General features: G+C 34.9%; 1 protein-coding gene and 1 non-coding gene across 13 annotated transcripts in view; one reads left to right on the forward strand and one right to left on the reverse strand.

Moving 5' to 3' along the window:
- Positions 1–15,087, forward strand: part of VPS54 (VPS54 subunit of GARP complex) — a 107,462-nt gene that overhangs the window by 81,201 nt on the left and 11,174 nt on the right. For 6 of the 12 annotated variants that reach the window (XR_011526038.1, XR_011526040.1, XM_070572520.1 and 3 more), the window contains 7 exons: positions 359–540; positions 1,146–1,258; positions 4,670–4,733; positions 7,342–7,447; positions 8,357–8,444; positions 9,010–9,131; positions 9,245–9,325. Coding sequence is in view for 7 of the 12 variants with exons in the window: in XM_070572520.1 (XP_070428621.1) it covers positions 359–540; positions 1,146–1,258; positions 4,670–4,733; positions 7,342–7,447; positions 8,357–8,444; positions 9,010–9,131; positions 9,245–9,325 (756 nt within the window). In the remaining 5 variants the exon portion in view is untranslated. Of the gene's footprint in view, positions 1–358; positions 541–1,145; positions 1,259–4,669; positions 4,734–7,341; positions 7,448–7,702; positions 7,807–8,356; positions 8,445–9,009; positions 9,132–9,244; positions 9,326–15,087 lie in introns of all 12 variants that reach the window. The other 6 variants (XR_011526039.1, XM_070572522.1, XM_070572527.1 and 3 more) reach the window with 3 other exon arrangements.
- On the reverse strand, positions 11,419–11,542 carry LOC139075876 (small nucleolar RNA SNORA25). Its single transcript, XR_011526788.1, has one exon. It is a non-coding gene; the product is annotated as a small nucleolar RNA SNORA25 (small nucleolar RNA).

Raw genomic sequence — 15,087 nt, forward strand, 5'->3', positions numbered from 1 at the left:
GTATATATACATATATGCATGTGTAACTAGCCAAACAATTTATTAATAAAACTAGTTGAACTCCAGTATTGTGAAAATTTTATGGTGTGACCTGAATTTGTTTGAGCCTACTGTATTATAGAGGGCAGAATAAAATTTAGACATCTTAAGCATTTTATGTTCAATTTCTAGGACTAAAGTATTGGGAAATTTCATTAAAAATGATTTTAAAATAATTTTTTATGAATTGATATATATTATAAATACAATAAAATTGATATTAAAACTTGTTAAACTAAGTTGGTTTTATATGTAGCTCGTCCATAGTTGATGTTATACTAACTCCTGTCATAATTTTTATGTTATCTTTAAAATTTAGGATGGTTTTCTTGAGAAGCTAAATTCCACGGAATTCATAACGCTTTCTAGATTAATGGAAACATTTATTTTAGACACTGAACAGATTTGTGGAAGAAAAAGCATGTCATTACTTGGAGCACTTCAGAGCCAAGCTAATAAATTTGTAAACAGGTTTCATGAAGAGAGAAAAACCAAGCTCAGGTATCATTACCGTGTTCATTCTGTTCTTCAGTTGTTTTTCTTTTCTTTATAAAACACATTTTTATTTAAAAGAGGAAACTTAATTGGTTGGCCAACCAACACCCCTGACAAATCTTTTTCTTTTTAATTAAAGGCAACTTGTGGAATTAGAATCACATTTCTTGGCTTTTCAAAGTGTAGTTAGAATGTTTATTTCCATTAAAGTACTTATCAGGAAGATCCTCAATAGATTGACTTTCCTTTTCTCACTCAAAGTGAAGTTAATTATGTTTCACCACTCTTCTTGGTTAGGCCAAGAGATATAAAAAGAGAAATATTTTCTGAAAGTATTCATACTGCTTATGAATGATGTCAGTTTATTAAGGTGTTCAGCACTTTTAAAAATCTTAAGTACTAATAACAGCAAATGGCCATTAGTGTTTAAAAACTCAGTGTCTTTTATTGCATGAGTTCTACTTGAATTTAACTAAGATACATGTAGTCTATATTATTACTAAAAGGCATAATAACGAAATTCTTATATACTCAGCTCTTCCTTTTCAATCAAGGAAGATGGTGTTGAAATGTTATTAAAGTTTATCTTCCTTTCTTTTACTTTTGAATAGCCTCCTCTTAGACAATGAGCGCTGGAAGCAAGCTGATGTTCCTGCAGAATTTCAGGATCTCGTTGATTCTATATCAGATGGAAAGATTGCTTTACCTGAAAAAAAGTCAGGGGGTATGTGTATTCTTTCATACACTCTCTTCCAATTTTATATTGTTTGTTCATTTTGTAGGAGTGCTTAATTTAAGTTTGTTTAGTTGACAGTCTCTTGAAAAGCCTAGAACTAAAGCTCCCAGCTTAGTTGGTAAGTAGTTGACTGGGAAAGTGTCTGTGGTAATTTATAATAATAACTTCAGATATTTATTGAGTGTTAACCGTATGCCAGATACTGGTCAGGTACTTTATATGCATTGTTCCAGTTTATCTTCATAACAGCCTATCATGAAGATACCATTGTTACCTTATGGTGAGGAGGCATGAGGCTTCAAGGAGTTAAGGAATTTTTGTACAAATGATGAGCTGAAATTTGAAATCAGCTTTATAAATTTCATAGCTATGTTCTTAACCACCATACCATGAATACTAATAAGCCTCTCCTATGTGTCAGATATTGAGATGGAGGTAACAGTTATAATTCTACTTTAAAAGGGCTAAGTCTAATGAACAAAAAACGTTAGCAGTCACAAATAGTGTAGTAGTGATACGATAGAGAAAACCAAAATGTAAAGAACTGTAGAAAAAGAAAACTAGGAAAGAGACTAAGATGGAAGGCCAGAGAAGTGGGAAGAAATCCAGAAGAACATAGAAGTCACGAAATTAGAGTTTCAAGAAGAAAATTGTCATTGGTATCCAATATTGGTTGAGATTCATATGAAAGAGATGCAATGACTGGGAGATATTTTTGTATACCAGTTGAAGTGGAGTTGTTGTGTGATAATAATGTAAACTTATGTACAGCTCATCCTATAATACCAGATTTCAAATTAGGAAGTTCTTGAGTATTTTTAATGGAGGAGGTGGTTGCCTTTTCAAATTATATGCATTTAATGAAAGCTTAATATTTTTACATAGAAATGTTTTTAAATTGTATACTTCATATTTCCACAAAATGGAACTGCACTACAAGAGAAAGACTGAGTAACATACAGATAATGACCACTAGTTTGATACGTAGGAGATCATTTACAATCTTAGTAATTCAGTAGCATAATAGAGTCAGATTGTAGTTCAGTGCTGAGTAACTTGAAGATGAGGAAGAGAAGGCAAATGTAGCTTACTTTTTTAACAAGTTTGGCTGTGAAGGGAAATTGAGTGATGAAGTGGCAGCTAGAGACATAAGAGAAATTACAGAGATTATTATTACCTTAATCCACTCAGGGAGGTGAGAAAAGAGTTTTAAGGTAGGAGAAGCTGAATTATATTTATGCTTAACAGAAGGAGGAAGAAGGTTAATTTAGGAAAAGAGTGAAACAGAGTGATTGTGGGGCAGGGCCTCTGGAATTGAATCCAAAGTTCAAAAGAAAGGCTATCTCTTCTACCACTGTGACAAGAGAGAAGGGGTTAAGGACAGGTGTAAAATAGGTTAATTCATATAGGGCAGAGAGAGGAATTGAGGAAATTTAGTAAATTTCTGTTGTCTAGTGACCATTTTCAGTGGAAAACAATGTTGTGTGGTAATCACAGTTTTTTGATTGTGTGATATTAGCAAAGCAAAAGCACTCAGGTAGCAAAGATTGAAAGAAAAATAAAACACTCTGATCATTCTAAATCACAAGTTTAACATTAGAAGACTTATCACTCATCTACTCTTTAAAGCCATATTTGACTGACTTCACACTGTTTGAGGTGCTGTGCTAGATAACTAAGATATGTTTTCTGTCCCTGAACAGCTCATGGGCTTGCAATCCACTGTGATGCAAACGTATTGATTTTTGAATTAAAATGATAAATATAGAGTGATTGAATTAACCATGTATTTTTCCTGCAAAGTGAAGTATTTACTTTCACTCCCTTTTTGGAGGATACTGACAGTAGGAGGTTTCTCTTACATACCCTGCTTCTGTCCCAGTCTATTTTTTTTCCTCTGAGAGAGAAGAAAGTATATGCTGTTAGAAGTCCATTAACATTTTACTAGTTCTTACCAAGTTAAGGATCCTTGGTTATTATTCATTCATCCACCATCCATTTATTGAGTTACTAGCAACTTGGCTAGGCACTGGGGAAATGAAGGTTAATGGATAGCGGTTAATAATAATTGAGTGCTTATTTGATGGTAGACAATTTGTTCTAAACACTTACTCTCATTTACTGGTCCATGAGCTAGAGACTGTTAGTGTGTATTCTCATTTAACACATATGGAAACTGAGGCACCAAGAGGTTAAACAACTTGCTTAAAGTTACATAGCTAGGAAGTGGTAGAGCTGGGGTCTAAATTCAGGCAGACTGACTTTAGGGCTCTTTCTCTTAACTACTATGCTATGCCACCTCACTGTAATATATAGAATTGGGTAAGACACAATCCTGATCCTCAAAAAATTTACTCTGAGGGGCTGGCCCCGTGGCCGAGTGGTTAAGTTTGCGCGCTCTGCTGCAGATGGCCCAGTGTTTCGTTGGTTCAAATCCTGGGCGCAGACATGGCACTGCTCATCAAACCACGCTGAGGCAGCATCCCACATGCCACAACTAGAAGGACCCACAACGAAGAACATACAACTATGTACTGGGGGGCTTTGGGAGAAAAAGGAAATAAATAAAATCTTTAAAAAAAAAATTTTACTCTGACATACAGAGTGAATTGTGGTTAGAAATTATATCACACTGGATTTTTTTGCTTGAAAGAAACGAGGAAGTAGACATTTACTGTCTTAGAGCTCAAAGGGCCTTGAAGCTTAGGTAAGTGTGACAGCTTGCCTATGGTAATCTAATTAATTTGGCTGATTCAGGAAAATAATCTGGCCCACTGTTCTTTTCACCTGAACATGCTGAATTTTGTTTTATAACGATAAGAAATACCACATGCTGAAAATAAAGTAACTTCTGGATTAAAATCTTGAAAATTAAATATATAATCTCTCCATTTAATATAGGAATTAACTTGTATTCTAAGAATTATAATAAAGAAAAGACAACCAGTTGAAACGCTAGTTCTGCCTTTTGAAACTGATAACATTTTTTTTTCTTTACTACTTACTGGTTATCTACCATGTGCCAGACCTAGAAGATAGGCAGTTTGTAATCATTATCTGTATCATGAGCAACAACCCTGAAAGACAGACATTGTTATCCATGTTTAATGGCTACAGGTATTAAGGCTCAAAGAAGTTAGGTAGTTGGCCCACAGTCATGTGTCCAGTAATTGTCAGTACTGGAACTCAAATCCAAATCTCTCTGTTTTTAAACCCAATATGCTTCATATACTTTGTGCCACATTGCTTCCCAAGAAGTATTTATTTTCAGATATGAAATGGTTCCAGGCCCTAAATAGGAAGTATCTTCTTCAGTTTTTTCCTAGTTTAAATTTTTTCTCCAGTATTTTGTTTCATCTTGTATCTATGTCTCTCTTGTTTCTTTGCTTTATTCTCAAGCTACAGAAGAAAGGAAACCAGCTGAAGTTCTCATTGTTGAGGGACAACAGTATGCTGTTGTTGGGTAAGTGACACTTTTCTTTTTTAGTTGAGTCATTTATTTAAAACGTAGGTCTTCTAGTTCCCCCTTGATGTGAATTGGAAATTTTGGATTAACAATTTTAAAGCCTTCAAAGAATTTAAAGGAAATCTTACGATTCCATTTTATTTTCTGTATTTTGTGGTATTCTATATCCGTAAGGGACTATACTTGCTTAAGAAAAAAGAGGTTTGTTGATTTTTCCCATATAACAGAAAATCTGGAGGTACACAATCCAAGGATGGTAGAGTGGCTCCAAGATGTTATTAGTATCTCAAGCTCTTTCTGTCTTTTTTTCTGCAGCTTTTTTAGTGTGTGTATATAGCATAGGAGTTAAGTTGTGGGCTCTGGAGTCAGACTGCTTAGGTTTGAATCTCAGGGTCTCTGTTATTCTTTGTGACCTTGGGCAGGTTACTCTATGTGCCTCGGTTCCCCTATCTGTAAAACCAAATGTTGAAAATAGTACTAGACTTAGAATTATTGTGAAATTAAACAAGTAATTCATATACAGCATTTAGTACAGTTCTAGCACCTAATAAGAAGTTGATAGTTGTTGGTAGTTATTTCCATTATCGTCATTTGTCACTAGGTCTTTTACTCTTTTACCAATAATAATATTTCAAATTCAGGTTAACTAAGAAAAATATAAATTCCAGTGTTGTTTGTCTAGTACTACATGCCTTTTATTAAGTGAGTAATTAAAATAATATCTTCAGATTCTCTAACAGCACTTCATAGTTTATTTTCCTATGTATGATCTCATTTGATCTCAACAACCACGTGTAAAATAGACATTTCAGGGATTATTGTTCTCTTTCTACAGTTAAAAGTATTGAAACTTAGAAGGTTAAATGGTTAATATAAAATGACCCAAATGGAACCAGAATTAAAATCAAGGTCTAGTTCCCAGTATCTAGACCAGAATTCTTTTTCACTTTTCTTCTTTTTTTCTTGTCGCCATATTAGTCTTTTCTGAAATAGCAATCCCCTCCAGGAAGAATGGATGATCCTCTGCTTGTAACTCTATGTGCCTCTATCGTGGCACTTTCTGCAGCGTATCAGAATTATTTCTTTATATAATATATATCTCCCTGGTTATACTCTGAGTTCCTTTAAGGTGGGAATCATATCTTACCATTTTATTTATTTTTTGTCATCTAATAAGCCTTCAAAAAATATAAATAGGGGCTGGCCTGGTGGTTAAGTTCGTGTGCTCTGCTTCAGAGTCCCAGAGTCCTTGCAGGTTCCGATCCCAGGCACAGACCTACACGCCATTCATCAAGCCATGCTGTGCTGGCATCCTACATACAAAATAGAGGAAGATTGGTACAGATGTTAGCTCAGTGACAATCTTCCTCAAGCAAAAAGAAGAAGATTGGCCCTGAGCTAACATCTGTTGTCAATCTTCCTCACCAAAAAATATATATATACATACATATAATTGATGCATTTTCCCAATATATATTATGCAGAACTCTGAAGTATACCCATTGTAAACCAAAGCTTCCATTTTTTCTCCTCTGGAGTTCTTTTCGGTTTCTGGCAGGACAGAACTTTTTTCAATCTCCCTGTAGTAATCTCATCCCTTCAATCTAATGCTTTCTCTCCTTTACCTATTATCTTGTTACTCTTCCCATGCTTGATGGAAATCGTCCCCTCTGGCTGTCTGGCTTTCTGGCACTTTAAGCAAAGAGACTGCTGCTGAAAAATTGAATTCTGTTTAAAGGGGCAATATTATATCTTCTGAGAGAAGATTACAAAAGATAAGCAATTGACTCCTACCCAGTAAAGCACACTCTAGGAGTATGCATTGAGAGTAATATATGGTCTGACAATTATGCTGTTATAAAGGCTAGACACTCTCTTTCTTGAATCACTACTTCCTGATATCCTTCAGGATATCCTTATAAGACATTATTTTACATGGATTGCTCATTTCTGAGCATCTCATTGAACTTAGATGTTCTATAATGTATTGCTCTTTTCTCCTTAATTTCAGTCTTACTTAACGTCTCAGTACTGTCTCTTTTCAACTTATGACATGTCCTGCTCATGAGCTGATAACTTTCTCATCTTTGGAGAACCTTTTGTGACTTACCAATAATCTTCTCAGGAGATACGTTGTTCTTAGAAGCCACAGTTTCTCTTTCATCTCACTAAGAAAGTTGGGACTTGGTTCCCTTCATTAATTCAAGTTATGACTGAGGGCTTACTATGATCAGAAACACTGGGTAGACTTTTTGTCAGTCTTTCTGAATTGGCCAAGAGATGGGATACCTGCCTTATCAAAGAGATTACTTAATAAGAATGCCAAACAGAGGGTGATGTGCTCATAGCACAAAATTTAAGCAGGAACTCATTCTCAATGTCATGCACGTGCTGACTCTGCAATTGCATGACCCTGAAATTGAGAGCCTCCTTAATTTTGCCCCATGGGAATCACTCTTGCCTCACGCTAGTCCCTGCTCTGCTGCTCTTGTAGGTAAAACACATAATTTAACAGTTACCAAGATCAGTATTGATTTTTATATGCTGAATCAGTTTGATTTTTCTTATTCTGACTGCTTACTGGATCATCTTTCTTTTCTTATAGAACTGTATTGCTGTTGATAAGAATTATCCTTGAATATTGCCAGTGTGTGGATAATATCCCATCTGTTACTACTGACATGCTTACTCGTCTGTCAGATTTATTGAAGGTGTGTATGATTTCACTCTGTTACGGAAAAATAGTTGGAAGAAGTATTTCATTAGGTTGTGACTAAACTTCCAACTTTGACATTTCAAGGTTAATATCTTTAAGACATTAATTTTGTGACATTTGATTGTGGTTGAATCACAACATGTTACTGGAAGAAGGCCGCCTGCTTCCTTCTCACTCTGCATTTAGTGATTCCTCATTACACCCTAGACTTGTTAATGACATTGGAGACAGGAGATGATTTGTTCGTTAGGTGCTGAACATGACTGAGGCCACTTAGGTCCAAAAACCTGGACTGGTTTCAAATGTGCATGGAAGGAATTCACTGAACTTTACAAGTAAATTCATCTCACTAAGGTTAGAGATTTTTCTTAAACCATTTTTTTCAGAACCATTGATGTAAAATGAAAATGTGATAATTTTATTCAGCTATTTCTTAATTTAATTCAGCCATTTCTTATTAACAAATATTTTTAACTGCTAGCATAAAGAAAAGGCTTTATTTTTTAAAAATGTCTAATCTATCAATTAATTCTGCCCCGAGATTGAGTTCTCATATTTTAGTCCAGAAAGATTTTGTTGCCCTTTTGAAAATGGGACTGTCCGATAAGAATGACTTAAACTGAACTAGTTTTGTGAATGCAAATTAAAGATTAATTTCTAAACAAATTGTTTTTAGAATTTCTCAACTTTTTTCCTGCCAGACAGTAAATATCGTTTAGAAACACCCTTCTCCCCCTTTTTTATCATTATGTGAATAGGTTCTAATTGCTCCTACCAGAAAATTCATTTGATCCTTGAATGGGAGGAAAGAAGAATGTATTTTTAGAACTGTTAACCCATCGCCAGCATATAAACAATAATTTTAAATAAATTGTCATTGTTGTTTTTCTCCTTCCTTTGTTAGTACTTCAATTCAAGAAGTTGCCAGTTAGTTCTTGGAGCTGGTGCACTGCAAGTTGTTGGACTAAAAACAATAACTACAAAAAATTTGGGTATGGATTATTGCATTTAATTCACCTGCTGAGATGTTACAATGATGTTACTATACTCATTGTGTTTTTATTATACTTGATTTTTTTTGGCTTTAACCCAAGGCTCCAAAAGTAGCAAATGCTACTTCACTCTTTTCTGTATTACCGTAATTGAAAAATTAACTTGTGGAGAAATGTTATAAGAAATTTCCACTCCAACAAATAGAAGTTATTTGGAAGTTTGACCACTATAGAAAGTGTTAAGATGTAATAATGTATGAAGTACTTGGGAGTGAAAGGTATCAGAATATCAGAAGAGAATCAGTTGTCCCATTAGCTTACTCGTGCCAGTAATACTCACAACTTGAGTCCATTGGAAAAAGCAGTGTGTTCCTTACATTATTCAGTACCAAATGATTTTCCTACACAAAATGAAATATGTTGTTTTCTGCCACTATATTCTTCATTTATGAAATAACTGGGGTCTGTATAAAATTGACATATTTTGCTTAATTTGATATGTAATTAAAGTTAACTAATATCCTTTTTTGTTTCTCCATAATAAATTCACTGCCTGGATCTTCAGCTCTTTCTTCACGCTGTTTGCAGTTAATTGTGCACTACATTCCTGTGATCCGGGCTCATTTTGAAGCTCGACTACAGCCTAAGCAATATAGCATGCTTAGGCATTTTGATCATATCACTAAGGTACTTTTCCATATATTTTCTACTGGAGTTTCATAAATTTAATTCCTTAATTGTTAGGTATTTTTTAGGTATGTCTCAGGGACTTTAAAATATAACATTATTTCTCATTACAGGACTACCATGACCACATAGCTGAAATATCAGCTAAGCTTGTAGCGATAATGGATAGCTTATTTGACAAGCTATTATCTAAGGTAATGATTTATGGAAATTATTGAGCTTTGCTTAAAAGTATTGTGACTTTCACAATTGCCTAAGAAATCAAATTCTTCACGATTTAGGGAAAAAACTCAATAAAATATTCAGAATGCCCAAGTAATTGATATTCATCTCTTTAAGGGATGGAGGGAGGGAGATAATTTCAAGGATGATAGAAATCCTATACAAAAGTAATTTTATATTAGCTGCATTGACAAATATATACCTTCTTCAAAACCAATTTTAGTCTGAAGGCCTTCCAGAGACAGAAAGAACAAAGATCAAAATGGAGAAAAAAGTAAATAAATTATTTGTGATAAAGTATGTCACTTTATTTTTCAGACTAAAAAGGCAGAGTCTGAGGTGCTGTATTAATAATTTTCCTCATAGATAGTCAATTTCAATATTCATTTCTTGTTTGCTTCTCATTCCCAATAAGTCATTAAGAGAAGCAATGTTTTCCAAAGGATTCTCAATTACACTGGGAGGATATCTTCAGAAAATGTCACTTAATCAGCCCCAGTCACTTTTACCCTATCCCTCACTCTTTCCTTTTCCTAACTTCTTCAATAAGTCTTAGAGAGAAAGCGGAAATTTCACAACTTGAAAGTTTTAAAGTTATTTAGTTGATACTTTTTGGCCAAGAGCATGTTTAGAGTAATCTTATAATGCAAGACACTTTGATAGGCTTTTCCTTCTACTTGGATCCTTTAGATTCTGAGGTGGCAGGAGCAGCAGGCAAAAATCATGAAAGGGCACAATAGAATGGTGCCCATTCACGCCCACAGACATGTGCCTAAACCTTTGAAGATGACAGTGAGAAAGCAGTGCTTGGAAAATAAGATTGTGTTTCTTTCATAGTTCTCCAAATTTTTGGTCACAGGACCACTTTACATTCTTAAAAATAATCGAGGGCCCCAAAGAGCTTTGTTTATGCAAATTGCACTAATCAGTAAGTTCCATATTAGAAATTAAAACTAATAAAAATTTAAAACACAAGAATACACAAACACATTCCATTAGCCTTCAGAATGATATCATGACAAGTTATCTAAAAATCCCCACTATTCAACCATGAGAGAATGAGAGTGAAAAAGATAGTAACATCTTAGTATTATTATGGAAATGATTTTTATCTCACAGATTCCTGGAAAGAGTCTGACTCCCAGGTGTCCCCAGATTACATTTTGAGAACCTCTGGTGTAGTTGATAGATAACAAAGAAGTTTTATGCTTCTCTTTTAAGAAGCTTAAGGAATTTATAGTTATGTGCAAACATACCTATGTTATACTATGCCTGTTAAATTAGTTTCTAGTTTTGTGTGGAGAAAAATTACTGTTGTTTAGAAATTCTTTGTTTTCTTCATGATTGCCAAGTACAGGCTAAATTCAAAAGCACTTCTATTCCACCAGTTTTCTTTTTGATACACGGCATTCTTCTGTGTACCATAAGTCAGAAACAATACGTTGTGACTGCCCTCACGAAGTGTACCATCTAACATGGCAGAAGACTATAAACACCTAACAATGTAGAATACAGTAAATGTTGAATAGTAGAACTAGTAATACGCTGTGGAATATAATGAAGCAAAACCAAAAAAGTACCAGGACTCTTAAAAGCCTGATTTTATTCGATCAGTTTGGTCATACAGAGATTTTGAACAAGAATTGGGATGTGGCTTGCCTTTTTCCTGTGACAACTCACTTTATGCTTTTCTTTTTTTTGGCACTGAAAGATAAACAGAATTATTTAATGAGCTTCCCGTATGTTTATCTCCTATATTTAACAGTCATTATTATTTGCTTTTTTTGCTAAAATATTTTATAATAATTTTGAGGTATTTTGATATTTTATCCCTAAATAATTGTGTGTATTTCTAAAAACTAAGGAGATTTTCCTATATAATCACACTATCATATCACCCCCAAGAAAATTAACAATAATTCCTTAATATCATCCAACACCTATTCCTATTTGAAACTTATCAGTTGTCTCAAAATGTCTTTTTTATATAGATATGTATTTTTTAAACTTGAGAGACATTTTATTCACTTTCCCACAACACCTGTCATGGGTATAAGCAGCTAAACCTTATATTTCCTCAGGAAAACATAGCACTATTGAGTGACTGTTATATCCTATGGAGAACTTCAGGTTTTGGTCACAGCATTAAGAGCTGGTTTTGGTCCAACAAGCCCTTTTTGAAATGACCTATCCAAAATGTCTTTTTATAATAACTGGTTTGAACAAAGGCTTCTACATGGCCTATATATTGCATTTGGTTGTTAGGTCTCTTAAGTCTTTTATAAACCTCAAACACTCCCCCCACTTTTAAATTTTTTTTTTCAATGTCAAGAATGTGCCTAGACTTTTGCAATTTAATGTTTTCTCTATTACCTTCCCCACTGATGAGTTCTCCTGTTACCCTGACATGTGACATTCTCCCTGTACTAACAAGTCTCTCCTTGCCACTTCCTGTCCTATTTGCTTTCGTAGGTTGCCCAGGAGTTTGGCCCTGTTTTTAATTCGTACCAAAAGTAGCAGACAGTGTTTGGTTTGGGTTAGCTTGTCAGTTTTTAGCTCTTCGTTTTTTTATCTGAAAATTTAATTTGGAGAAAGAAAGATAACACAGTAATATAATATAGGCTAATTCTAAGAAGCTAATAATACGGTACCATTGCTTGGGTAGAATGAAACATTAACATCTAATTGTACTCCTGGCTAGACTAATGGCCCACGCACCATTCATTCATTAAGTTAAATTGCGTTAGGTAACGGAGTTACACAAGAGTGAAGCCTTCGATCTTGTCCTCAAATGGTAAAATATTTAGTAGGAAAATTTTGTCAATAACTATACGAAGAGGTAGAATATGTAAAGTGTCGTAAGTAAGGAATCAATTTAGTGCTATTGGAGCTTTTAATGCTTTGGAAGAGATGGTTGCCAGCCTGGGAGGGAAATCTAAGAAAGCTTTCTGGGTGAGGCATGCATATAAGTTTTGCTTTTAAAGATATGCATGATTAGAGCAAATGAAGTTGAAGTGAAGAGATACTGTGAGGTGACAGCATGAACAGACATGTTGGTAGGAATCATAAGAAGGAAGTTTAGTGTCAGGCTTTTGGAGTCAGATAGACCTAAGCTCAAATTCCATGTTTGTCACGTATTAGCCATTGAAGGACCTTGGGCAAATTATTCATCTCCTTAAGCTTCAGTTTCTATTTCTAAATGGGGATAATAATAGAGCCTCATAGGTTGTCATGAGGATTAATGAGATTATATACGTGGAGTGTTTTTCTTTTATCATGTGTCTGACTGTAGCACTATCCAGTAAATGTCAACTGTTAATGCTTTTGCTGTTGTTGTTAATAATAACAAAGGTGAATAATTCCATTTAGCTGATGTATTAGGGTGGGTGAATCCAGGAGTGGGAGATACGTTGGAAAAATAGTGGACAGCTTGGACTACCAGTGGAAAGCTAAGCAATTTAAGTCAGGCTTATGTAGGTATAATTTACATTCAGTAAAATTCAGTCCTTCTAAGGATGTAGTTTGATGACTTTGACAAATGTTACACAGTAGTGGAACTACGACAATCCAGATACAGAAGAGTGCCATCGCTGTTAAAGATTCTCTTGGACACATTTACAGTCAGTCCTCTCCCCACATCCCCAAACCTTGACTAACACTGATCTGATTTTTGTCCATATAGTATTACCTTTTCCAGAATGTCCTATAAATGGAATTATACAGAATATAGCCTGTTGTCCCAGGCTCTTTTGATTTAGCGTAATGCTTTTGAAATTCATGGATGTTCTAGTGTGTGCTAATGGTTTGTTTCTTTGTAATATAGAGCAATATCCGTTGTATCGATGAAGCACTATCCCTTCAACAGTTGGTAGACTTTTGAGCTGTCTCTGGTTTTTGGCTGTTTTCAATAATGCTGATATAAACATTCATGTGCACGTGTTTGTGTGGGCATATGTTTTCATTTCTTTTGTGTAAATACCGTGGGATAGATTGATGGTTGTATAGAAACGTAAAACTTTATTAAAAACTGACAAATTATTTTCCAAAGTGATTGTACCATTTTGCCTTCCTACTTTGATGTATAAGATTCCTAGGTGCTGTTCAGCTTTACCAGAACTTTCTATTGTCTGTCTGTTTTTTGTTAGTCCTCTAGTAAGTAAGTGAGTAATAGCTCACTGTGGTTTTAATTTACATAATACTAATGTGTTGAGCATCTTTTCATGTGTTAGTTTGCCATCCATATCTTTTCTTTGGTAAATTGTTCAAAATTTTACTCATTTTTAAAAATTATGTTTTCTTATTATTGACTTGTGAAAGTTCTTTATATATCTTGGATACAAGTCCTTTATCAATGTGTTTTTTAAGTGTTTTCTCACAATCTGTGGGTTTTCTTTTCATTTTCTTAACAGTGTCTTGCAGAGAGCAGTTTTTAATTTTGATGAACTACAGCTTATCATTTTTTCTTTTATTGTTCATGATTCTTCTCCTAAGAAATGTTTGTATAATCCAATACATAGATATTTTCCACTGTTTCCTTCCAGAAGTTTTATTGTTTTAGGTTTTATAAATATAAGTCTATGATCCAATTCTAGTTAATTTTTGTATATAGTGCAAAGTATGAGTCAGTGTTCATTTTTTTGGGTAGTTCCAGTACCTTTTGTTGAAAAGACTATCCTTTCTCCATTGGCACCTTTGTAGAAAATCAGTCAACTGTTTTTGTGTGGGTCTATTTTTGGACTTTTTTCCATTTCATTGATCTTTACAGCAGTACCACACTGTCTTAACTACTGTAGCATTATTATAATTCTTGAAATGAGGTAAGGTGAGTCCTTGGATGTAGAGCCTTTCAGTGTTCCTGTTCCTCCTCCAGTGGAAGTCAACCTGTGCTTTGATTGGTATATGATCCTGGGCTTAAGGTGTTTTTGTTCTTCTCTCAGGAGCAGCCATGATTTGCTTCTACCGCTCACACAGTGGGCCCAGGGATGAAAAAGTCTGGTGCCACTTCTCAGTGACTTCATACTTTTCCTCTGTACAAGAGGAGGGTTTGGGGAAGTGGGTGGCATTTACTCTTTTTCCCTAGGGGCAGCCAGTCACCTCCTGCTTGCCTGTGCTACTGAAAGTGACTTTCTGTGGTTTCCTGCCCTGACCCTAGTGTTGCTTGTGAGCACCTCCTGGAGGCCGATAGAGAGCTTGTGAGCAAGTGCAAACTGCCTTTATGGCTAGGGTTCTCACTTATTCTAAACATGTGCTGGTCCACATTTGGCCTTTGGGAGTTTGTTAAAATGTTAGTTGTTTTCTTCTTCTTTGTTTCTATGGCGTTCACCTCTTCTTCCTATACTCTGCCGAAAATGAGACAGTTCTTGTGTCCCATCTCTCCTCAGAGGGCCTTGTCACTCTTTGAAATTAGTTTCCTTGGTTCCCGTGACCTCTGTTCTCTGATGGGTTCAAGAAAAGTTATGATTTTATAAATTGTTCTAGTTTTTTCTTGTAGTTAAGGTAGTAGCAACATTCTCTGTAGCTTTCTAAATTTTAAACAGGAGAAGAACCCAAAAGTTTTTAAACTAATGAATCATGTGATTATGATTGCACTTTGGAAGGATTAATCAGATAGTATGTAGAATGGATTTGAGGTGATATGGTATGTCCTCTATTTGGAATACTTTCACTTAATTTTTTTCCTTTGAAGACTCAGCAGCCCAAGCGTGCTGCTCAGGAAGCCATCTCTGCTGTTGCC

Source organism: Equus przewalskii, chromosome 14 (assembly GCF_037783145.1).
Source record: "Equus przewalskii isolate Varuska chromosome 14, EquPr2, whole genome shotgun sequence".
Lineage (NCBI taxonomy): Eukaryota > Metazoa > Chordata > Mammalia > Perissodactyla > Equidae > Equus > Equus przewalskii.